At 39.5% G+C, this 26,232-nt stretch overlaps 1 protein-coding gene across 5 annotated transcripts; it reads right to left on the bottom strand.

Moving 5' to 3' along the window:
- Positions 1-134: 134 nt before the first annotated feature.
- On the bottom strand, positions 135-19,029 carry LOC131953564 (SH3 domain-binding protein 5). 5 transcript variants are annotated; one of them, XM_059316795.1, is made up of 9 exons: positions 18,952-19,029; positions 13,425-13,574; positions 7,117-7,179; positions 5,762-5,890; positions 5,112-5,276; positions 2,110-2,240; positions 1,857-1,899; positions 1,358-1,541; positions 135-1,067 (listed from the first exon to the last, which is right to left on the bottom strand). In XM_059316795.1, the coding sequence occupies exons 2-9, from the start codon at positions 13,566-13,568 to the stop codon at positions 520-522; spliced, it is 1,407 nt and encodes a 468-aa protein (XP_059172778.1). In that variant the 5' UTR covers positions 13,569-13,574; positions 18,952-19,029; the 3' UTR covers positions 135-519. The 5 variants fall into 5 exon arrangements, with proteins under 5 accessions (XP_059172778.1, XP_059172779.1, XP_059172775.1 ...); XM_059316796.1 differs by having other exon boundaries at positions 18,965-19,028; XM_059316792.1 differs by lacking the exon at positions 18,952-19,029 and adding an exon at positions 15,338-15,459.
- Between the last annotated feature and the right edge of the window lie 7,203 nt (positions 19,030-26,232).

The following is a 26,232-nucleotide window of genomic DNA, read 5'->3' on the forward strand; positions in this document are numbered from 1 at the left end:
TATTAGAATGAATGTTATTTAACAATGGAACAATTTATAAGCATAATTTTCATTCTGCTTTTCGAGAAAATTACATAATATTTTGTAATTTTATATAACAAAAATAAAATAAAACATTTTGTATAAACGTTTTTTTATTGCATAATCCCGTATGTATAAATATCAATATTTGTGGAATTTTATAAATTTCTTTGGAATGTGATGTAACAGAAAATAAAATTTGAAAAGTAAATGTTTGGAAAGTAAACAAAAATACCACATTCAACAAACAAATGAAAAGATCAAATATCTATAGAAGGAGTTTGCTTCAAGAGCAATGCTGAAAGTACTGAAACATCTTTACTAAAATGTAAAAGAACAATTATTGGTAATTGGACTTACCTGATACTTAATTTTTCATCTTTTAAAATCTCTAATTGAGATTTACTATTTCAACAATAAAATGTATTCACATTTATATTATAATGTGTACACACTAAGAAAATGTACATATTTAATCAAATGTACAAATTACATTAGCTAACAGAGATCAGTATTTAATGCGTCCTTGCAAACAACTAAAGCCACTTCAGAAAACTCCTCTGTCTGTGAAGATCCGCTCGAACTTTCAGAGTTTACATTTTTAACTTCCTTTACTGAAGAGTCAGCCAAAGTTTTTGTCGTTTCACAATCCTGTGAATAGGGACTCTCACAATTGCTGTCCTTATCACTGCTCAGAGAGTCTCCATCGGGAGGTGAGCAATCCGCCCTGTCTGAATAAGGCACGGACTTACCACAGAATTCTTGCTCACCCGCTAAGATTTTATCAGACGGTAAACTGTCATTTGTTTGATTCGTCAGGTCTGGGAACAGCGGCAGCGAGAGGGTTCTCCGTCTGGCCATTTTGGTGTGTTTGTTGTACATGAATGAGGTGTCTTCTTCGTCTAAAGAGATGGAGAGAATTTTGGCCCGGAACACGCTCTCGTTGTCGATAGAGTTGTCGTCGGAGTCTTCTTTAAACTGCTCGTAGTCGTCATGGTAACACTCAGAGCCATCACCATCCGTGAACAGGGCTGGCAATTTTTGTTCTGTGGGATATTGAACAAAATATAGCTTACATTCTAGTGTACATTCTGTAATAATAGCGTATACAAACTATATTGTATTAGAGATTTTAAATTATTTATCAGTTTTAAATTATTTCTCAGAAATATAATTCCTGGATAGTTAAAGAAAAAACGGCAACACTGTGTAAAAACAAAGACTTGTGTCAGAGGCTGCAAATAATTGCTTTGAGGCAATACTAACTGAATAGGTAAAAAAAAAATAAAAAAAAAAAAAAATCCTACAACACTGTATCAAAATGAAAGTGACCTACCTGAGATCTGAAACGATTCCTCTGCCCCCACCCCGGGCTCCCGTGGGTACATTAGAATCAGGTTCCTCCGCCTCTTCTCGTGGATGCTGTTTGAAATATGCTCCAAGCGTCTTAAAGCTGCAGCATATTTTTGTTTCGCTGCCTTCATTGCTTGCTGGAGATCTTCTACTGCTAGCTTTACTTGCTGAAAAATTGACACAAAAAAATCGTCAAAACATCCGTTTATTAAGATTAACAGTGGTTCTAAAACTTTATAACATGGTGTACTTTTTAAAATTAGATTTGAAATAAAATAAAAAGGTATTTTTAGTTTTAGTTTTTAAGAAGGTTAGGGTATAATTATTAACATAATATAAATTTAATGATAAAATATATTTGCAAACTTGAACTGGTCACGTGAAAGTATTGTATGGCCAGATTAATGATCTATTCTGGTTTCTCAGACTTGGTAACACATCTGGATTAAAGGCTTTTTAGCTTGGCTTATACTGTGTCTTACCTGTAGCTTGATTTCAAGTTCCTGTTTTGTTTCAAAATATGTTCTGTAAATAGAAACAGTTGTATCACTTTTTGTGTATAAAATATTTAGTCATCAAAAAAATAATAGATTCTGGTTCCAACTTTTTATCTATCCAAAATTGACCAAAAGTTCAACGTGGCATAATTTTTAGAGAGAAAGAAAAGAACAGACGTGTAGAAAACGTGACCGATCTTGTGAAAAAAAACCAACCAAAATATCGTGTGAAACAAACCTTGCTTTTAGTATCGATCTTTTATTTTTCTTCTCCAGTTCCTGCAAACTTTTCTCCATCTCGGCAAAGATGGACGCCCTCCTGGAATGTTCCTTCTCGCTGAGTGATTTCTCTGTTTCTGCCTCCATTACCTGTAGGGGTTACATTTTCTCTCTAATTTAGTCGATATAATTCTACATCTTATAATATTCTCTAAGTGTACATTTTACTAATATAAGTCAACACCTGATAATATTCTCTAAGATTACATTTAAATTATCTAACAACTTCTATTTTTTTTTGAGATTTCCTAAAGTTAGTTAAGATAAAGCATCTGTGAACATATATATCGCAATTAACAATTATTTCATATCCTGAGACCAACGGGTCCTCTCGGATGTCACAATGTCCTCCCCAATGTCAAAATGTCCTCCCCAATGTCACAATGTCCTCCCCAATGTCACAATGTCCTCCCCATTGTCACAATGTCCTACCAATGTCATAATGGCCTACCCTGAGACAAACATATCACAATATCTACCCAATGTACTACCCAATGTCCTCCCCAATGTCATAATATCCTACCCAATATCCTACCCAATGTCCTCCCCAATGCAGAGGCGTAGCGACCCTTCCCGGCGCCCGGGGCGAACTTTCAATTTGGCGCCCCCCCCCCCGCTTATATATATATATATATATATATATATATATATATATATATATATATATATATATATATATATATATATATAATATATATATATATGTATGTGTGTGTGTATAATTATGTGTGTGTGATAGTGTGTTTATATATAAGCTTGTGTGTGGGTAAGAGTGTATTTGTGTGTGTAAGCGTGTGTGTAAGCGTGTATGCTACAGTCCGGACAAGGTTTAATAATTACATTGTATGATTTTCATTCCTTAAAACTTTACGACAATTTAATTCCCATTAAGATGCGTTTAACTTTTTTTGCGAAAGATTAGTAATGTCAGTAAAAAAAATAAGCCTGATCTGTGTTAGAGGGTAGTTTGTAGCTAACGCTAATATGTTTAGACCAGCCTTTTATGTTCTAGTTTTGAACGATCTCTGTTGTGATATGGTACATAGTTGGATTCGAAGTTTGTTAGAGTAAGGACACACAAGTGACATACAAGAAGAAGTTATCAGAAATATTTATTGTTCACATTGGAATGAATACGACATGGGTATTTCGTTGATTGGTTGATGGTATGACAAAACAAGCTAGAGAAAACAAACTGGAATCCAACGGATGTTAACAGCTCGTAGTCTTGGATTTCGCAGATTTGCCCTGCCTTCTCGCACACAGTTTCTTCCAGGCATCTTTTCGGGGGGGCGAAGCCCCCCGGAAAAATTTTTACGCCCCCCCGAACGAAATGAAATTTATATAATTTATATTTAGAAAATATATACTTTTAACAGTGTCCGCCCCCCCCCCGAAGAAAGTTTACCGCCTCCCCCCTCCCCCCGAAGATTTCAAGTGCCCCCCCGGAGAAAAAAGTCTGGAAGAAACACTGGAAAAGTATCTGATCTCTCACGTTGAAGTTGAGAGAATCGTAAGAATCTTACAAAGAACTAGTCGCGTCTTTTTTTTTAACAAAACTGGCTATTGAAATTGTACATTACGCGTTAATACACTTGGTTTCTTTACTAAGTGTTAAGAGAGTTATCTACTCACCAATCCAGTACAAATACTTGCGATTTTTGTTAGCGAAAAAAGCGCCCCCCCCCCACCCCCACACACACTCATCACAACCATCTTGGACAAAGTTTGTAGAGCGGTTTTTAACGTAACTAACTTTTTTTTTAAAAATGTTACACAATTATACAATGCACAGTACAATTCGTTTCTTTCTAAGAGCTAAAGGTTGTTTACTCAGAATCCTGTGTAATTTTGCTATTTTATTTAGCCTAAAAGCGCCCCCCTGCACCATCTTGATAAAAGTCACTAACGTATTTTACAGTTCAACAATCGTACAATACGTTTTAATACAATTGGTTTCTTTTAATAGTGGTAACGTTTATCGACTCAACAATCTAGTGTAAATTCTTCCGTTTTAAGTCTCGAAAAAGCGCCCCCCCCCCCCCATCTAGGAAAAGCTTCAAAGCGGTTTTGCCGGTCACTGTTTCTTAAGAGTATATGTTTTACATTAAGAAATCAAGATAGAAAACAGTTAAATCAGTATGTAAATGCGTGTAGCCATTACATTTCTTAACTTAGACAGTTTATAATTCAAAACTGCAGCATAAAATAAGGTTTAAAAAAATTTTCCCACCCCTTTTGGCGCCCCCATAGGGTCGGCGCCCGGGGCGGCCGCCCCCCCCCCCGCCCCCCCCTAGCTACGCCTCTGCCCCAATGTCACAATATCTACCCAATGTCCTACCCAATGTCCTACCCAATGTCCTCCCCACTTTCACAATGTCCTGGCCCACTGTCACAATGTCCTACCTAATGTCCTCCCCAATGTCACAATGTCCTCCCCATTGTCATAATGGCCTACCCTGAGACAAACAAATCACAATATCTACCCAATGTCCTCCCCACCGTCACAATGTCCTATCAAATGTCACAATGTCCTCCCCACTTTCACAATGTCCTGGCCCACTGTCACAATGTCTTATCCAATGTCACAATGTCCTCCCCAATGTCCTCCCCAATGTCCTACCCAATGTCACAATGTCCTCCCCAATGTCACAATGTCCTCCCCAATGTCACAATGTCCTACCCAATGTCCTCCCCACCGTCACAATGTCCCCCTTACCCCCCTCCCCACGGTCACAATGTCCTACACAATGTCCTCCCCACGGTCACAATGTCCTCCCCAATGTCACAATGTCCTACCCAATGTCCTACCCAATGTCCTACCCAATGCCCTACCCAATGTCCTCCCCACAGTCACAATGTCCTGGCCCACTGTTACAATGTCCTACCCAATGTCCCCCCCACAGCCACAATGTCCTACCCACGGTCACAATGCCCCCCCCCCGTGTCACAATGTCCTACCCTGAGTACAGCATGATTGAGCATCTCCTGCCAGGCCTTAGATAGGCTGACAGTCTTGTCATCCATCAACCGGAGCTCAGCCAATGAGATCGTTTCTTTAGCTGCCAGGTACACGCTGTTGGCGGACTGGAACTTTCTGGCAGATCTCAAAGCTTCACACTGTGCCTGAGGTAAGGGAATACACATGTGGTCATTGATGATTGGTTACTGCTATGGTAGTGGATCTAACTAAACTAATGAGAACAGTAGCTTGTTATGTAATATGTTGCTAAAGTTATGGAGAAAAGGTGATATGCTCCCTGCTCCAAATGAAATCCAAAGTATAAACATAAAAAATAACAGTATAAACAACAGTATAAAAAAGTAAAAAAAAAAACAACAGTAAAAAACAAAAGTAAAAAAAAACAACAGTAAAAACAACAGTACAAACAACATAAATTAATAACAATATAAACAGAAGTATATGCAAACGTATAAAACTACAACAAAACTACAGCAAAACAAGTATAAAAAGCACAAATACCAGTATAAATAAATATATAAATAAAAGTGTAAATAAAAAGCATAAACTACAGAAAAAAAAACAAGCAATACAAACAACATTATAACGACATTGAATCAGAGATGAAAAAATGAAATCTCAGAACAACCTGCTTTGCCCGTTCCTTCAGTTCAAAGTACGGCCTCGCCCGCTTGATGCTGGCACCGTACTTCTTCTTCAGCGTCTCCAGTTGGTGGGTGCACTCGGTGAAGGTCGTCTGGTACTTCCCTCGGGCCTCCTGGGCATTGGGGTGGTGGGACACGAGTTTTAGAAACCACACGTATTACAAAGTGGACGTAAAAGTTGCTTCCTAATGACCACTGGTAACTAATTTTAAAATGGTGTGATCTATTTCTAGGGTCCATTACTTTGTTCGTGTGATCATTTATTTTGTGTATGGGGTCATTAATTTTGTGTATGGGGTCATTCATTTTGTGTATGGGGTCATTCATTTTGTGTATGAGGTCATTCATTTTGTGTATGGGGTCATTCATTTTGTGTATGAGGTCATTCATTTTGTGTATGGGGTCATTCATTTTGTGTATGAGGTCATTAATTTTGTGTATGGGGTCCATCATTTGTGTGTATGGGGTCATTCATTTTGTGTATGGGGTCATTCATGGCTTCCACACAAAAAAGCAATAATATTGAGTACCCCCCCCCCCCCGTTCGTTCTCATAAACTAATCACCACCACTAATTAATAACGTCCATATGCACGCCCCGGGAAATGCAGAATTTTCATCAAATAACACGAATAATGTCCTGCTATATGGGGGGGGGGGGGTGATGTGGGTTGGGGTAATTAATGGACTCCAAAGTGCTAACTTAATACTAGTATTCTATTCAGAAAACTGTCAACCCAGTTTTTTTATACTACAGTCGGGTATTTGCTTGTGGGTGATTTTATTATTATCTTAATATTTAAAACAAACAAACGAATACAAAAAATATATGTAAAATATAAACTAGTTTTTGATGTACGGAACCATTTTTTTTTTCTGGAAAAAATGCACATCTAAGAAATGTAAATAGAATTTTTATTTTAAGAGGCCAAGGTGTTAGGAATTTGCGGGTCGATTTTATCAAATGCATTGTCCCATATGGTCCTACGTTAATTACTCCCTACCCCCTCTCCCACCTACACACATACACACACACGCACATCCGCTGAAAGAGTGTTTAGGAGGGTGGATCTAAGAGTGGGTAACGCAGTGAGATCATATGTTGTGCATAACACGTGTATATTACTCCCACCCCTACTGATGTGTTTATATGTATCGTTGAAAGATCGATTGAAGTTGTTTATGGTCTGTGTGTGTGTGTGTGTGTGTATGTGTGTGTGTGTGTGCACCTGTATCTTTCACGTGGGACAATGGTTACTCAATCGATTCCAACCTGGGGAGGGCCTAGTTGATGCAAGCTGTAATGTTACCAAAATGGTCCATAATTCTGTCATACTTACATCTATTTCTTTCTCTAAACAGTTGACGTCTGACGCGGACTGATTTAAAATATCTAATTCAATCTGAAATTATAATTTTTAAAGCTCGGTTACAATCAACATTAATATTCAACAAAAATTCATCTATCTAAGTAATTACTTAATTTAGCATTTCTGTAACTCATTAGAATTAAGTTATTAGATAAAAGGTTTTAAATTGAACCATTGCTGCTATCTAATTAAATTAATCTAATTTTTTTTAAAGTCAAGCGGTTTTTTTCACCGTAAATTATTTATTGACATAAAAGTAGAGAAAAACATAGTGTTAGGCATTTCATAATGTAAAGAATCAGATTTAGCAAGCCGGTCCAGGTGTTGTTTTGGTTTATTCAAATAGTCGATTGAATGTTAAAGGCCGTCAATAAGCATGAGTCACTAGAGTGTGTGTAGATCTGGTAAACTCGACCTACATATTCTAGCTGTCAAAACAAGTGTGTTTACGGTGGTGTTCGGTACAAACAGACCTTGAATTTAGCGAGTGAGCGAAGGCCTACTGTGTAATCTATTCATCTACAACTTTAGCACTAACAATAGAATACTGTATGCGTCTCGCGTCCGTAACCGCACCAAGTACCTGCGCATTTAGTTGCGGAGGTTATGTTGGCTATTCAGGGGAGGGGGAAGGGTGCTCGGGAGGGTGCTCGGGGGGAGGGTGCTCGGGGGGAGGGTGCTCGGGGGGAGGGTGCTCGGGGGGAGGGTGCTCGGGGGGGGGGGGGGGGGCGGGAGGGAGGGAGGGGGCTCCTCCCTTACCCCGAACGAAAAAGAATTTATTTCGAAAATATATACTTTTACCAATGCCCCTCACCCCCTTCTCCGAAAGTTTAAAGTGCTCCCCACCCCCGAAGAAAAAATTCTGAAAGAAACACTACTAGTATAGGTCAACATTTTAAAATTATTTACAGTGACTTGCATTTGAATTAAAGCAGCTATACTAGAAGCTAGACCATTTAAGGCATTTTAATTACGTATTTACGATGTCTTTTGTGTTTAATAGATAGCTCGTTAATAATGAAATTTAAAGTAATTTGGTTTGTAGCCAACGTTTGCAGGCTGAAGCTTGATGCCTTAAACCTGATGATTAGGCCTAATTATTGGCTATTTGTGGGTAAGATGGACTAAAGTCTCACGAAAGTACAATACAAGTACTCTGCCAATTATGGGCTTCGTACAGAAAGTAGGTTTAAATACTTAAATTTGTATCCACCCCCTCCCCAGAGGAAATTTGTGCGCCCCCCCTCCTCCTCCACAATTTCAGTGCACACCTCACCTCTTCGAATAAAACGTCTTAAAGAAACACCTCTAAAGCAAGACATCAGAAGTCATATTCACATCGTTTCTGCTTGTATGGATATGTATGTTTATTTTACATAGGTTTGCTAGGGATATAATGTACGTTGGTATAGATATTTTTATTTAACGAGTTAAAAACTTCAACAAATAGCGTCAATATTGGCTACAGAAAAGATAAGGGTTTATTTCATGGCTGAATAAGTTTATCTGTGTCGTAAACCTGCTTGCGTGAATCTAAGCTAACTTCCTTGCAACGACTTTCAACAAGGAGAAACTGTCTTAAGGCTAGAGGTAGAACAATATGCCTACACGGCCTACCACCCCATAACCTAACACCTTACAAACCTGCTATCATCCTATAAACCTGCAACCCAATAAACCTACTACCCTATACACCTACCACCTTACAAACCTACCATCTTATAAGCCTACCATCCTATAAACCAGGGCTCTCCAAACTTTTCAGCCCTAGGGCCGTACAGGGTTTCTTCCAGGCATCTCTTCAGGGGGGGGGGTCCCCCGAAAAAGTCTACCGCCCCCCCCCCCCCCGAACGAAAAATTTATATAGAAAATATATACTTTTAACAGTGTCCGCCACCCCCCCCCCTCTCCGAAGAAAGTCTACCCCCCCCCCCCCCCCGAAAATTTCAAGCCCCCCCCCCCCCCCCCCCCCCCCCCCGAAGAAAAAAGAAAAAAGTCTGGGAGAAACACTTGGGCCGTATTAACTATCAAATAGAAGTTCGGGGGACGAGAACACACTTGAGATCCAAATAAAAAAGAATCAAAACTACTACACATGAACACCTGTATTTGTGGGAATGGTGAAAATAATTCCTGGATGCCAGAATAGCAGACATTTCTGGCTTTAGATTTGATGTCCCTAACATTAACAGTGACCTGAGATTTCCGAATTTTTTTTTTTCTCTAGACAGAAATATCTCCATGGGTCGGATGAAAGGGGGCCTCGCGGGCTTTTGTTTGGAGACCCCTGCTATAAACCTACAAGCCTACCACACTAGACCTACTAGTATAAAGCGACAACCACTGTGAGAAGTAGCACATCGCTGATAAGGATATAGGTCTATCTATAAGTCTTCTCAGATTGACAGTTACGTCATGGCTAATCTAAGTTTGGATCGTGTGCTGAGTGTTATCGCCAGCTCACAGATAAAGTCACCAGCTGTTTGGTCTAACCTTGCAGTCTCACCTGTCCTGTATACCAGTGGCGTAGGCAAGGGGGGGGGGGTTAGGGGGGTCATAACCCCCCCCCCCATAGACCCCTCGGTATAGATATATAAAGTATGAGGGGGGGGGGGGGTTAACTCGAAAGTTTGAGAGGAGGGGAGCAAATCGAAAGTTTGAGGGGGGGGGGGTGCAAATCGAAAGTTTGAGGGGGGGGGTGCAAATCGAAAGATTGAGGGGGGTGCAAATCGAAAGATTGAGGGGGGTGCAAATCGAAAGTTTGTCCCCGGGTAAAAATTGGAACCCCCCCCCCCCCCTTGAGACGCCACTGCTGTATACCATTTAAAAGCTCAGCCGTTGGACAAATAGTTTCCATCACGATTACAAAGTTTAGTGTTTCTTTTTATACTTATTTTATAGTGATGCGGGGGACTAAACTTACAAAAATGTTCGTTAAAATGTTAAGGGGCTCATATCGGTATTGCGTAATTATTTCAAGATATCACATTCTCAGACGGCTGACTAAATTATTCAGATGAAAAAAAAATTAAGCAAAAGATTAGGAATCAGATCTGCCATTGTTAGAGTCTTATCAGCTGCATTCAAATAGCAAAACAAAAATACTAACAATAAACAAAAGAGACTGGATTATGTTGTTGTACATACAAGGGAAAAGTTGGTTCTGTACATACAGAAGTAGACGGTGGGATTCATGCCATGTGGCATATATGTGTTGTACAATAGTTGTTCTGGAAAATGGAATTAGTGTTTTGTACACATATACGTAATTTGTGTTTTATGCGATAAGTCAATGTACCAAATACACTGAACCTGTTAAATACACTGAACCTGTTTAATGTAGCAAATACACTGAACTTGTTGAATGTACCAAATACACTGAACCTGTTTAATGTACCAAATACACTGAACCTGTTTAAAGTACCAAATACGCTGAACCTGTATAATACACTGAACCTGTTTAATGTACCAAATACACTAAACCTGTTTAATATACCAAATACACTGAACCTGTTGAATGTACCAAATACACTGAACCTGTTTAATGTACCAAATACACTGAACCTGTTAAATGTACCAAATACACTGAACCTGTTTAATACACTGAACCTGTTTAATGTAGCAAATACACTGAACCTGTTGAATGTACCAAATACACTGAACCTGTTTAATGTACCAAATACACTGAACCTGTTTAATGTACCAAATACACTGAACCTGTTAAATACACTGAACCTGTTTAATGTACCAAATACACTGAACCTGTTTAATGTACCAAATACACTGAACCTGTTTAATGTACCAAATACACTGAACCTGTTAAATACACTGAACCTGTTTAATGTACCAAATACACTGAACCTGTTAAATGTACCAAATACACTGAACCTGTTTAATGTACCAAATACACTGAACCAGTTTAATGTACCAAATACACTGAACCTGTTTAATGTACCAAATACACTGAACCTGTTAAATACACTGAACCTGTTTAATGTACCAAATACACTGAACCTGTTAAATGTACCAAATACACTGAACCTGTTTAATGTACCAAATACACTGAACCTGTTTAATGTACCAAATACACTGAACCTGTTTAATGTACCAAATACACTGAACCTGTTTAAAGTACCAAATACACTGAACCTGTTTAATGTACCAAATACACTGAACCTGTTTAATGTACCAAATACACTGAACCTATTTAAAGTACCAAATACACTGAACCTGTTTAATACACTGAACCTGTTTCTCATGCACGCTACGGTTGATCTGACATGATGTACAACTGTAAACAATGAAGCTATTCTAGAAGGTTCATGCAGAAACCGCCCCACCCTCTACTTAGTTAAGTCTTTGTGGTCTTTTCACAGCAAACAACGCTAATTTTTCTTGAAAATAAATTTAGTTATAAATTATTAATAGTTTTAAAGATCTAGACGGAAAATATGGAGAAAAAAAAATTACCCGACCACTAATTATTCACAGAAAGTTAATTTTAGAATCGAAACAGTTTCTTTTTCTGTTTTTTTTTAACATTATGTCTTATATTTTAAATTGATTGACAACACGTGAAAAATAAATTTAGAGGCAATTCCGGTGGATTAAACTAATCATAATCCATCAGCTGTGATTTATTATTTGGGTCACAAGACGTCCTAATTTTGCTGCGGGCGTGTACAGATCTGTGGGATATCTAAATATATGTGTACACTCTTAAGTAATGTTGAATGTTGTACAGATAGGTGGGATATCTTAAATATATTTGTACACTCTTAAGTAATGTTAAATGTTGTACATATAGGTGGGATATCTTAAATATATTTGTACACTCTTAAGTAATGTTGAATGTTGTACATATAGGTGGGATATCTTAAATATATTTGTACACTCTTAAGTAATGTTAAATGTTGTACATATAGGTGGGATATCTTAAATATATTTGTACACTCTTAAGTAATGTTGAATGTTGTACATATAGGTGGGATATCTTAAATATATTTGTACACTCTTAAGTAATGTTGAATGTTGTACATATAGGTGGGATATCTTAAATATATTTGTACACTCTTAAGTAATGTTGAATGTTGTACATATAGGTGGGATATCTTAAATATATTTGTACACTCTAAAGTAATGTTGAATGTTGTACATATAGGTGGGATATCTTAAATATATTTGTACACTCTTAAGTAATGTTGAATGTTGTACATATAGGTGGGATATCTTAAATATATTTGTACACTCTTAAGTAATGTTGAATGTTGTACATATAGGTGGGATATCTTAAATATATTTGTACACTCTTAAGTAATGTTGAATGTTGTACATATAGGTGGGATATCTTAAATATATTTGTACACTCTTAAGTAATGTTGAATGTTGTACATATAGGTGGGATATCTTAAATATACTTGTACACTCTTAAGTAATGTTGAATGTTAAATGTTGTACAGATAGGTGGGATATCTTATTACTTAAATATATTTGTACACTCTTAACCAACTTGCCCTTACTATCATTATAATGACAACTATGTCATGTGGTAATATTGTCATGGAAGTCTTCCAATGATGATCGCATACATGGGCCATGGGTACCTGCTATAAAGTGTCAGGCTTCACAGTCCTTAGGTGTAGGACAAGGGGATTTACAATATAGGATGAATGGAGGTAGACGATGTAAAAAATACTCTAAGAAGTCAATTGTGATAACAGTGATCTTGTATATAGTCTTATTAGAATTAGATAAAATTAAACTGAATTGTGATTAACAAGGTTTTGACAAACTATACCTAGCAACTTATAACTGTATTATTTCGTTTTTTTATTACCGTGGGTTGTTTTTTTTTTTTGGAAAATTGCTTTTTTTAAAAAAAAAAAGTACAGTTGCTATTCTTAAGAGAAGGGGGTGGGGCTGAAAATGTGACGTCATTATATGGGGTCTGAGTTTTTGGGACGAGGAATCGGGCACAAAAAAAAAAAATTAACAAAGCGTGACGTCATAAATGGACGACCACTTACATACCACTAGAAGTGCACTTTTAATTAAGAGATTCTAATCAAAATCTAAATTTAACGAGCATTCATTGATGTCATTAAATAAGAACAACGTTTATATTTTGCATTTATGTGTTGATTTATTTTGTAACAGAAAATTTACAATTGTAGGACCTCTATAAAAAGACGCATTTCAAGTCATAGAGAACTGACGTTATTTAATATTTAATAAACTATTGGGTGGGGGCAGGGTCATAAGAATGATGCTATTCTCACCTTAACTCTTGGATCTACTTCCGTCTCGCCGTCCACGTAATCGTCACAAGCATCGTCATCACTGGACGACACGATCGCCTGGAGTCTGGCACCTGTGGCAGCAGACGACAGGAATCCTGCATGCTTGTCCCTCTGTGGTTCCATCTCTCGCTACATTTCAAAGAGTAACGTTTGTAAGGAATCGTCAACAGATATAGAACAAATGGGTAATGGTGGTTTTTTATTGTATTAGTAATTACTTTGTATTGTAAAGGGTAGGGTAGTGGTATAGTGCTGTGCAGATATATCAATATATTTGGGTTTTTAATTTTAAATTGTGATATTTTTAATGTTTGTGTGAATATGTTGATAGCACTGGTATACACACGCGTTTTTTGTTTGAACTCAATATAATTTCTTCTAATAATGATTAACGCGATTATCTCTAAAATTACGTGTTTCCTACAAATTATTTTTGAAAAGCCAGTATTTTGTGCTACCAAACTGTGTCATAGTTCATGACAGATGTGGTATGTGGGTAACATAATTGTGTGCCATAATGGTTGATCTATAACGTGGTTTATATAACATTAAATGCCTATTATAAATGTGCTATGTTTGCGTTACAGAAACAGAATACGCGCACCATCTCTCTTAATTTAATGAACGTAGACTATGTATTTACACAAATAAATGTATATAAATATAGCTCATTTATAGCATATATATATATATATATATATATATATATATATATATTATATATATATATATATATATATATATATAGATATAGATATAGATATATATATATATAATACACATTATTTATGTGAATATATATGAATATATGAATATATATATATATATATATATATATATATATATATATATATATATATATATATATATATATATATATAATATATATATATATATATATATATATATATAATACACATTATTTATGTGAATATATATGAATATATATATATATATATTATATATATATATATATATATATATATATATATATATATATATATATATATATATATATATATATATATATATATATATATATATATATATATATATATATATATATATAGCCTATAGGGCCCTAATTATATATATATATATATATATATATATATATATATATATATATATATATATATATATAGCCTATAATATATATATATATATATATATATATATATATATATATATATATATATATATATATATATATATATATATATATATATATATATATATATATATATATATATATATATATATATATATATATATATATATATATATAAAGAGAGAGAGAGAGAGAATATAACAGGAAACTTAATTTAATAAGATTACCACATATATAAACTCCGTGAATCAAGAAAGATATTGAAAGTTTTTATTTTGTCACCACTATCCAAACCTAGCGTCCATGTATCCCACAAACACACGTACACACATACATATGACAAATGTGTGTGTATAACCCAGAAGAAATTCCCACAGAAGGGAAACCCGCTGGCTAATGTTAGAAACTCCTGAATAATGAACGAATGGCCAGGAAGTAATTGGAATAATTCACCCTTCTGTTCTGGGGCCCACACGGCCGATGTAATCTCTCCGTGGTGACCAGCTACACACTGGGCATGTGTGGAGCGTGCAGTGACGTACCAGCCTGACACACAACATTCGGTTGACATTCCTTTACATTTGACCTACATAATGTTCACTTATCTCCTTAACAGTTTAACAGCGATATCACGTGACAATAACAAATGAAACCAAAGTTAACGCAAATAAATTTAAAATATTTTACTAACAGTGCTGTGGGCTATGTTATGGTCAACTAGCTAGAAAAAAATAAAAAAATAAAACTATAGTAACTCTACATAAATAAATCACGCACATACCTCGCCAGTCGACTGCGCCGCCAAGTTCCCACTGTGAACTATGATCTGATATTCTGAACGCGCTCAAGTCAAAGTTAGGGGGCGGGTCCATTTTGTCAAGTGTGGGCCCAAGTGTCCCCCACTACCGCATGTTGATGGGCGTTACCGTCGAGAGTTTTGTTACGTCAAAACAAGCGTCATATTTCAACAACAGGGACTCTCACACAGGCTATAGCGGGGTTCTTAGTACTTTAGGCAATGGGGCACAGTTTCAAGTCTCAGATTTAGCAAGGGGGTTTAGTTAGTGTCTTGCTAGATCCGAACCCCGTTCTATCCTAACCCCATAAATCAAAATGGTGTAGGTAAATATTTGATGTTGTATCTTTATAGTGTCATTAAACTTGTAAGAAATAATCGCTACATGCCGACATGTGTTTGTTCACTATTCTTTTAAATAAAGGACCCCCCCCCTCCCATAACCGATTCCTGGCTACGCCATACTGCACAAGTACACGTGAGTTTAGTAACCTCAGACTAGTGTGTACAATGTTTCTTAAATAACTCACTCACATAATTATAATGTTAGAACTGCACCCTACACAATGAAGGCATCATAAAACACACTCAATGATGAGCTAAAGAAATGGCACTCTGAACGAATACACCATTAGGACAGACATAACTTGCTATAGAGTACAATATTTTTAAATCATAGATCGTTGACTGAGTCTTGAAACAGACGATTCCTTTGATGAATGAACCGTTTTTGCTGAAGGCCTACTCAACGAATCGTGAGTAGTTGGACGCCTTGATTGTGGTGTGTTTATTTCCAGTGCAAGTTTGTCAAAAGTATAAACAGGTCGTTAAGTGTTTCTTGAGAATATAAACATGTCTTTTTTTTGTCTGAATATAAATGGGTTGTTTGTGTTTGTCAAGAATATAATTATTATAATGAGTCCGTTTTAAGTTTGTCAAGAACATTAACTGTTCATCAGTTCTGTGTATGTTAAAAATATAAACTGCTTGTTACGAATGGCAAGATGGTGGTTTAGCTAACTTTATTTAAGCTCGTATGTTATACATCATATGTTTGTATGGGGGAGAGGGAGACGGACGGATCACAGTTAATGCCAAGGTCAAGGCTTACCACAGAACAACAACCTTCAGCTGGTTTTATTCTTACAAGCTTACCATTCTTTTGTGGAAGGGGAGGGGGGAGGAGGGAGAGGTCATTGTCAACACATCGACATTAAGAAGGGTCTAGGTGCTCAGTCAACCGTGTCGACGTGAGTTTATTTACCCCGGTGTCGACAGCCATTGTTTTCACGCGGTGTTTGGCCGTTTTAGCACAGATATTATGTACCAGCTGGTTTGTTAACTTTAAGTTAACATAGCCGGTAGATGCAGTGGCGTAGCGAGGTCGGGTGTCACCCGGTGCGGCACTTAATGGTGTCACCCCCCAGAGGCGTAGCGACTCTTCCCGGGGACAAACGTTTAATTTTCAATTTGCACCCCCCCTCAAACTTTCGATTTGCACCCCCCCCCCCTCAAACTTTCGATTTGAACCCCTCCCCTCAAATTTTTCTCTATATATTTTGCTATTTTTTGCCTTGGTGTCACCCCCCTATATGGTGTCACCCGGTGCGGTCCTCACCCCCCGCCCCCCCCCCTCGCTACGCCTCTGGGTAGGTGGCACTGTGTACCACAGCCAAGTGGACTGGGTCACTTCTGCAAGAAACAACGCACTGTGAAGCTGCTTCCGACCGTTTTCGCCAATCTTTCAAGAGTTAATTATAATTCAAATGTTAGATTTGATATTTTAACACGAACTGATGAAAGCATTACTATTATAATTTTTGAAAAATATAACATTGAAATTTAGACACGTATTTTGTAGGGCCTACATTAACCATCAGTTTCTCGGCAGGTCAGGGTGTAAAAAGCCCTATGAATAGACATACCCACATAGTCACTCCTATCGTCAAAGTTGAGAGCCCTACCCACACACCCACCCCGCACTAGAGGCGTAGCGACCCTTCCCGGCGCCCGGGGACAAACTTTTCGATTTGCACCCCCCTCGAGATTTCGATTTGCACCCCCCCCTCAAACTTTCGATTTGCACCTCCCTCACCTTTCAATTTATTTTTCAAACCCATTTTGGCGCCCCCTAAGGTCGGCGCCCGGGGACATATGTCCCCCCCCCCTCTCGCTACGCTACTGCCCCCGCACAGTCTACCCACACACCCACCCCGCACAGTCTACCCACACACCCACCCCGCACAGTCTACCCACACACCCACCCCGCACAGTCTACCCACACACCCACCCCGCACAGTCTACCCACACACCCACCCCGCACAGTCTACCCACACACCCACCCCGCACAGTCTACCCACACACCCACCCCGCACAGTCTACCCACACACCCACCCCGCACAGTCTACCCACACACCCACCCCGCACAGTCTACCCACACACCCACCCCGCACAGTCTACCCACACACCCACCCCGCACAGTCTACCCACACACCCACCCCGCACAGTCTACCCACACACCCACCCCGCACAGTCTACCCACACACCCACCCCGCACAGTCTACCCACACACCCACCCCGCACAGTCTACCCACACAATCACCCCAAAGAGTTGTATGACCTTCAGGTTACCGAACCCTTTTGTCCCCCATCTATCAAGTCACGATCCTGCCATAACCCGAGACACTGATCCATTCTTTCTGCGCTTCAGTCCTCACCGACGGCTACATAGCTGTTGGAATGTACGCGCTTTGAAGGCATTGAAATAGCTGGCTATTATACTTGACGCCTAGTTATGGCTGGTTAGATGCTTATTGTGATTGCGGTGTGGTGGGAATTAGTGTGTGGGTGTGGTGGGAAAGGAGGGGGGGGGGGCTGATTTAGCCTGCTGATCCTTCGAACAAAAGCTGGTATAACCGGTTGTGAAATTGGTCACAAAGTTGGATTTCTCTTTCTTTAGTTGTATTGACAGAAGCCTTGACACAGGTCTGTAGTCCAGAACTCAACAATAGTTTTAGTGGTCACTTAATTATACAACCTGATATGACGACGTTGACATTCTAATCATTGTAGGCTGTGAAAGGTCAAGGTCATAGTTACCTACATAAAATAAATAGCCCATAGCTGTTACTGAGAAGAAAATTAAACTTCTACCCCGAGTCCATTATTCTGAATGAGGAAGTGGGGTTATCTCTTATGTAAAACCTTTTATATCTACCAATCAAATACAAGGGACAATGAATAGGGGAAGTAATCCAGTTTCCAATGACTGTTTTAAAGGCACTAGAAAATGCAGAACAGTTTGATAGCCGCTACTATAAAGTCGATCTAATCACAACATCTAATAGACATTTTAAACAATTGATAAAAACTATTTTAATTACAATCTTTAATATAAAATAATGCACTATAAAGAAGAAAAGATAGGATTTTCTTTAAATACGAGATAAATGGCCCGATGAGATACAACGGGCGCTAGATTGATAGTAATGGTGTTGTCTTTTTTTTCCCCCGAAAATTTCGAGTGCCACTCCGGAGAAAAAAGTCTGGAAAAAAACAATGATTATGTAAAATTTCAAAGCTTTCGTTAATTAGCCTACCCCAAAATCTTACCACCAAAAAAGATCAGACAAACACATCCATAATTTCCCTCAGTTGGTTAAAACCGGCGAGTGTACACAACTGATAGAACAAAACATCCAATACCGGTTGCCGTCTGCCCGGTTCAATAAAAACATCTGTTGCCCGACATTGTTTCTCTGTTCGTCATCTCGTGTCGGCTGGTGGTAGATGGGTCATGGGCGTAACACGTGTGTTTTGGTGATGGGGCTATACATACGTGTGTTTTGGTGATGGGGCTACACATACGTGTGTTTTGGTGATGGGGCTACACATACGTGTGTTTTGGTGATGGGGCTATTCATACGTGTTTTGGTGATGGGGCTACACATACGTGTGTTTTGGTGATGGGGCTACACATACGTGTGTTTTGGTGATGGGGCTACACATACGTGTGTTTTGGTGATGGGGCTATTCATACGTGTTTTGGTGATGGGGCTACACATACGTGTGTTTTGGTGATGGGGCTACACATGCGTGTGTTTTGGTGATGGGGCTACACATACGTGTGTTTTGGTGATGGGGCTACACATGCGTGTGTTTTGGTGATGAGGCTACACTCATGTGTGTTTTGGTGATGGGGCTACACATGCGTGTGTTTTGGTGATGGGGCTACACATACGTGTGTTTTGGTGATGGGGCTACACATACGTGTGTTTTGGTGATGGGGGCTACAAATACGTGTGTTTTGGTGATGGGGGCTACACATACGTGTGTTTTGGTGATGGGGCTATACATACGTGTGGTTTTGTGATGGGGCTACACTCATGTGTGCTTAGGTGAATGGGGCTACACATAATACATGTGTGTTTTGGTGATGGGGCTACACTCATGTGTGCTTAGGTGAATGGGGCTACACATAATACATGTGTGTTTTGGTGAAGGGGCTACAAATACGTGTGCTTTGATGATAGGGCTACACTCATGTGTGAGGTGAATGCGGCTGTAAAGTAAAGACACAATTAGGGATATAAAAGACAAACTAACTTACACTGTCAATATAGTTTCATTCAGAAAGACTCTTTTACCTAAATAGTTAGATGCCTGGGGCACTAACTGATTACTATATGTAAATTATGAAACTAAATTATGAAAGTAAATTACGAAACAATATAATACAACTAAATTATGAAACTAAATAATGAAAGTAAATTAAAAGAATAATATAAGGAAGTAATGTGTAGGCCTACACAGAATTGGCTACAAAGGCATGACGAACAAAATTAAACCACCACTATCTCATCGTGGCTGTACAATACACTTGTCTCTGCTTGTCTCTACATAAAGCGTTCATTATCCCCCACACAAGCTTCAAAGTCACGAACTTCTAGCGGAGTTCACAACAAGAAACCAGATTTGGTGTTCCATTCACCGCATACAAATTCGGCTACACACCAAGACGATAATTCGTTAAGAAAAATACGCATCTGATTTAAACAAAATAATTCGTTAAAAAAATGCGCATCTAATTTAAACAAAATAATTTGGTAAGAAAAATACGCATCTCATTTATTAAACAAAAATTTTTTCGTTGAAAAAAAAACGCTCTAATGCTTGAAACAAATTAATTAATTAAAGGAAAGAAAATAAAATACGCCCCTGTGTAAAACAAATGATCTACCACTCAGGGGATTAAAACACGCGCACACAAGTTGATGGGATAAACGTCTGTCTGACTCAGATTTAATTTAAACAAGAGCTTGATCACGCAATTAGAATGTGCTACCGGTAAACTAATATTTGATCGAATCACCCGTCATTGTGTTCTGTTTTCTTACTGTAATCAGTTTTGAAGCAGCACACGGGATGAGTTTAGCCTAAACAAACAAGTTTTAAACACGCCATGTTATCATTACATTTACTACAGCACACACCCGCTCCATGTTATTTCAATTTACAGACAGAGGAAAGGTAGTAATGCAGTGGAAGGGGGCAAAGGCGTAGCGAGTGGAGAGCGGGTGGAGCGCCGACACTGGGTGACAATAATGGGGAAAAAAAACTAAAATGTTATTTTGAGCTGCATGACAACATTACTTATGCATTGTCAAAGTCAGTGTTTCCTTCAGAGATTTTTCTCCCGGGGGGGGGGGGGGGGGCGGTAGACGTTCTTCGGGGCGGGAGGGGGGGGGTTAAGATAATAGACGCTTGTATGGATTTAGATACACCAATTGTATTGTTTTTTTTCCTGATATGTTTCGCCGTGTGCCACTTAAAACTTTCGGCGGAAATGGTGGGGGGGGGGGGGTCGCACTTGATATTTCGGGGGCGGGGAATGAAGCGGACACTTGTTACAGCCTATATTTTCTAATTGCATAATGTTTTCTATTGTCTGGAAGTAACACTGATTGTACCTCAGCACAATAAATACCAGCTTGGTTGACGGGTTACGCTGGTCAGTAAGTGGTACAGAATAGTATCATTTTACTCATTTAGTTAAAAATGTGCATCCTAAAAACTAATGACACTATCCTGCAAATAGGTGGGCTTTTAAAAGCTTGTTTTATTCTTACCCCCTCCTCACTGTTTCTTCTCAAAATCCCTGTTGCTAGATAGCCATAGACGTCAGAAGATAGTCGCTACGCCTCTGAGAGAAGGGTTTGTGCTTGGGACTAATTTCGTTTAGCCAAAAAGATGATTTTCTCTCCTTAAAACCTTATTAAATTACTATAATTAGTTTCAATTAACTTGACGTTTTTGGGTCAGCCAGGTCATATCTGACATGTAGAGACGTCCCTTAAGTTACCGACAGGTCAATTATAAGTACGACGTGAAACGTGGTGGCCTATAAATATATGTGTCGCCTATTCAAAGCTGACCTCCTTCTGAACTAGCCACAACACACGATTTTTGGATGTCTAACATTTTTAGTGAAATAAAATCATTTTTAAAATATTAATATCGTTATTACTTTGTGAGCTTTCTTGCTGATCGGTGTGTAGGATACAAAGACGTATGATAATACAAATAATCATCAACGCCTTTTACAAGTGTTTTTTTTAACCCTACTGGTTGAATATGAACTTGGAATGAGAAGTGATCGCTCTACATTTTTTTATTTAGTAGTCGTCCATTTATGCAGTCTACAATTTTCATTCCTCCGCCACCAACACACCTCAGTTTAAAGTTGATGCAAAATATAGGCCTGTGTTTTGAATTTGAATTTTTTTTATGTATCAAGAAGGGTTCGCTTATAAGCTGATAGGGTTCGGTACCTCCAAAAGGTTAAGAACCACTGCTCTAAGGACTATAACTCTAGTTTAGATTCTGTTTATCCCGCCTTGAAGAAGGGAGGTGGGGAGTGCGAAGAGAAAAAAAACGACCTAAGTGTTAAGGGATCATAATACAATTGATGTCTCTTGGATGTATTTTTAGATAGCCGGAAGTTTGAAGGGTCAACGGTGAATATGTTTTGGCGAGTGGTATGGGCGGAGTTCCGGCCAAAATGAAGTTGAATGCGTGGGTGGAGCGAGTGCTAAGAGAAATAAGATATTGTGTTGTGATATTAGATCTATATGTTTCGCAATATTTTTATTAGCAAGGCGGGACAGAAGCAGGCATAAAAATCAGTCTTCAACATACTAAAAAATGTGTTGGGTTCTGGAGATTTAACATTTGAAAAAAAAAACCAAATCTTCAACACTAGTAAAACCTCTTTTACACCGCTAAGCTGAGCAGAGGCGTAGCGACCCTTCCCGGCGCCCGGGGACAAACTTTTCGATTTGCAACCCCCCTCAACCTTTCAATTTATTTTCACAACCCATTTTGGCGCCCCCTACGGTCGGCGCCCGGGGACATATGCCCCCCCCGCGCCCCCCCCCCCTCGCTACGCTACTGAAGCTGAGACATGGCGAATAACTGACACACCTAAAGTAGTGCCTCGGAAAGTTCCTTTGATTACGTGGGTCTAAAACAATCAGAAATGAGGTACTATGTCAACGGACAAATGAACTGACAGATAAAGAAGAGATCCTCTAGTATAACAAGACAGGCCCTCATCTGGAATCCACAAGGCAGGAGGAGGAGAGGCAGACCAAGGAAGACATGGAGGCGTGACCTGGAAGGAGACACCAAGAAGATTGGATACACCTGGGGGACAGTTATAGAGATGTCTGGAAATCCTGTCCCAAGAGGGGCGACAGGTTAACTAACTATACGCTTCACACTTCTATAAACAGAATATATGAGATAGTCATGAGTTGGTCAGGGGCGTAGCTAGGTGAGGGATATATATATATATATATATATATATATATATATATATATATATATATATATATATATACACACTAGATAGGGGCGCCATAACAAAATCATGTACACGCCACTGAAGAATCTCATCAAGGGCGTAAGGTGGGGTGGAGGTCTGCCTCGTGCGTCAATTGATGGTCAGTATGGTTAGTGATACACTCCACTCAACGAATCCTATTCTCTTCCTGCACGAGTTCTGATGTAATGATAAAACAAATGGGGAGGGTTGTTCAAATGTTTCACAAACATACACACATACACCACACATACACCAACACATACACACCGTAACACACACCAGCACACACACATTGGTATAAGACACAATTATCTATTATTATCCCTACCAGTTATGCCCAATCTCATTATCATTATTATTATACCACTCTTAAAAATACCTAAGTGGCATGCACGATATCAGTAAAGAGAGAGACCTGATATTTTATAAAATGCATGAAGTGTTCTGAATGAGTGAAGTAAAAACCGTATTTCGTAATTTCCCGAGACATTCTATTGAGTACGAATCATGCAAACCGGCAAAATGCCGAATAAGATTATTCAATCCAGAACATGAACTCTATCTCTAACCCCATATGTAACCCAATCCATATCCCTATTTTGGTTTATGGATTTCGTAATTAACAGGGGGGGGGGGTAATGTCCTCAAACCGTTTTTTTGGCAGGACAGGTAACATAAGGGGGGGGGGTAATTGATCTGGGGTAATGTTGGGGGATGACCGAAAGGTGGTGCCTAATATATACTTATACAATGGGTGTGTGGGTGTGTTGTCTTGTGAGTAGAGATTACCTTCAATGTTTCTTTCAGACATCTCTCCGGAGATTCCACGCCCCCCCCCCCCCTCGCGGATGTAATAGAAAAATATGTCTGAAAGAAACCCTACTTACCTATTGTTTTATACAGCTCTAAATGTATCCAAATAGTACGTCCATACAAATTATATAAGTGCATTTTGATGTGTACTATACTTTAAGAGTTGATAACAGTATTTAATTAATATATAAGGGAAAAGGTTGTGTGCGCTGTGTTCTCAAAGACTTAAACAGAGGCGTAGCGGGGGGGGGTATACATATGTCCCCGGGCGCCGAACTTAGGGGGCGCCAAAATGGGTTGGAAAAACAAATTAAAATCTCATTTTAGCAGTAGTCTTGCATTATAAATATTTAAAAATATGGTGGGGGGGGGGGGGGTGCAAATGGAAAGTTTGAGGTGAGGGTGGGTGCAAATGGAAAGTTTGAGGGGGGGGGGTGCAAATGGAAAGTTTGAGGGGGAAGGGGGGTGCAAATGGAAAGTTTGAGGGGGGTGCAAATGGAAAGTTTGAGGGGGGTGCAAATGGTAAGTTTGAGGGGGGGGGTGTGCAAATGGAAAGCTTGAGGGGTGGGGGGTGCAAATTGAAAGTTTGAGGGGATGCAAACTGAAAATTGAAAGGTTGTTCACGAGCGCCGGGAAGGGTCGCTACGCCTCAAGGATCAAAGGCATAGCGACCTACTCCGGCGCCCGGGGCGGACTACTCCATTTATATATATAGTTATTTCTGTCTGTGTAAAATTGCCCCTCCCCCACCCCCAGTTGGAAAGGTTTGTGGCGCTTCTTACCAGTTACTGTGCCTCAAAATTGATATAAAAACAGTTAAATCAGTATTTATTTTCGTAAATTTGATTCTGTATACTTCGATACTTCAGCTTAAAACGAGCTTTTAAATTATTTTTTCTTCCCCTTTTAGACGCCCCCATTGCGACCACCCCACCCCTAGCTACGCCACTGACAAGGATGTATGTATATTACAAAATGACTGCCGGTTGAAAACTACCACGCAACTTAGAGGGAACACTGTGACTTATTGCGGAACGGAGCGGCCGGATGGTAGAGCTCACTACCCCTAACTCGAAAGTCTGGAGTTTGGATCCCGAGCAGTGTTTCTTCCAGACTTTTTTCTCCGGGGGGGGGGGGCACTTGAAAATTTCGGGGGGGCGGTAGACTTTATTCGGAGGGGGGGGGCGGACACTGTTAAAAGTATATATTTTCTATATAAATTATATAGATTTCATTTCACTTCGCCCCCCCCCCCCCCCCCCCCCCGAAGAGATGCCTAGGAGAAACTCTGATCCCGAGCTTCATTATTTGATACTTGGGCAATTTAGTGTCAACCTCCCTACTCCCTCATCTAACTTTAACAAGTTGTCAACCTAACCGTAAACGACAGTTTCTCATTAAAATTCTTATTACAACCAGACTAATAAAATACAATTTCGTCTTGGATAGTGTCACCCGGTGCGCACCCCTTCCCTCCTCCTGACGTGGCAACAACCTGCTTCACTAGAATAGTGTCTTTTTTTTATATTTACAAACATGTTTCTACGAGAAAAATGGCCCGTTGAGGAAGGATACACCGGGCGCTAGGTTGATAGTGCTGTCTCTTTTCTCTAAACAAAAACCACCCCCCCCCCCCCCACACACCACCCCCACCCCCACCCACACCCCCACCCACACCACCCCAACCCCCCCACCCCCCCCCCCACACCCCACCCCCCCACACACCACCCCCCCCCCACCCCCACCCCTACACACACCACCCCACACACACACCACCCCCCCACCCCCCACCCCCCACCCCCCCCCCCCCCCCAAAAAAAAACATGTCTACCGTCCCATTCAACAAAATATAATTATATACTTTTTCCAGTGTCCGCCCCCTCCCCGAAAATTCTACCCCCGCCCCCGAAAATTTCAAGTACCCCCCCACCCCTCTCCGGGGAGGAAAAAGTCTAAATTAAACCCCCCCCTACTCACCCCCCAATCCCCCCCCCCCCCACACACCCCCCCTCCCCCCACCCCCCCACCCCACAACCCCCCCCCCCCCCCTAAAAAAACATGTCTACCGTCCCATTCAACGAAATATAATTATATACTTTTTCCAGTGTCCGCCCCTCCCCGAAAATTCTACCCCCGCCCCCGAAAATTTCAAGTACCCCCACCCCTCTCCGGGGAGGAAAAC

This window comes from Physella acuta, unplaced genomic scaffold (assembly GCF_028476545.2).
Source record: "Physella acuta isolate Inbredline_101_S28 unplaced genomic scaffold, ASM2847654v3 ptg000931l, whole genome shotgun sequence".
Classification (NCBI taxonomy): Eukaryota; Metazoa; Mollusca; class Gastropoda; family Physidae; genus Physella; species Physella acuta.

Bases quoted from the DNA above. Each gene is read 5' to 3' on its own strand.
- LOC131953564 (XM_059316795.1), bottom strand. From the start codon at position 13,568: ATGGAACCACAGAGGGACAAGCATGCAGGATTCCTGTCGTCTGCTGCC. The intron at 1,542-1,856 runs GTAAGACACAGT...TCAATTTTTCAG, and splicing joins AACTTGAAATCAAGCTACAG to CAAGTAAAGCTAGCAGTAGA. The intron at 1,068-1,357 runs GTAGGTCACTTT...AATATCCCACAG, and splicing joins GGAATCGTTTCAGATCTCAG to AACAAAAATTGCCAGCCCTG.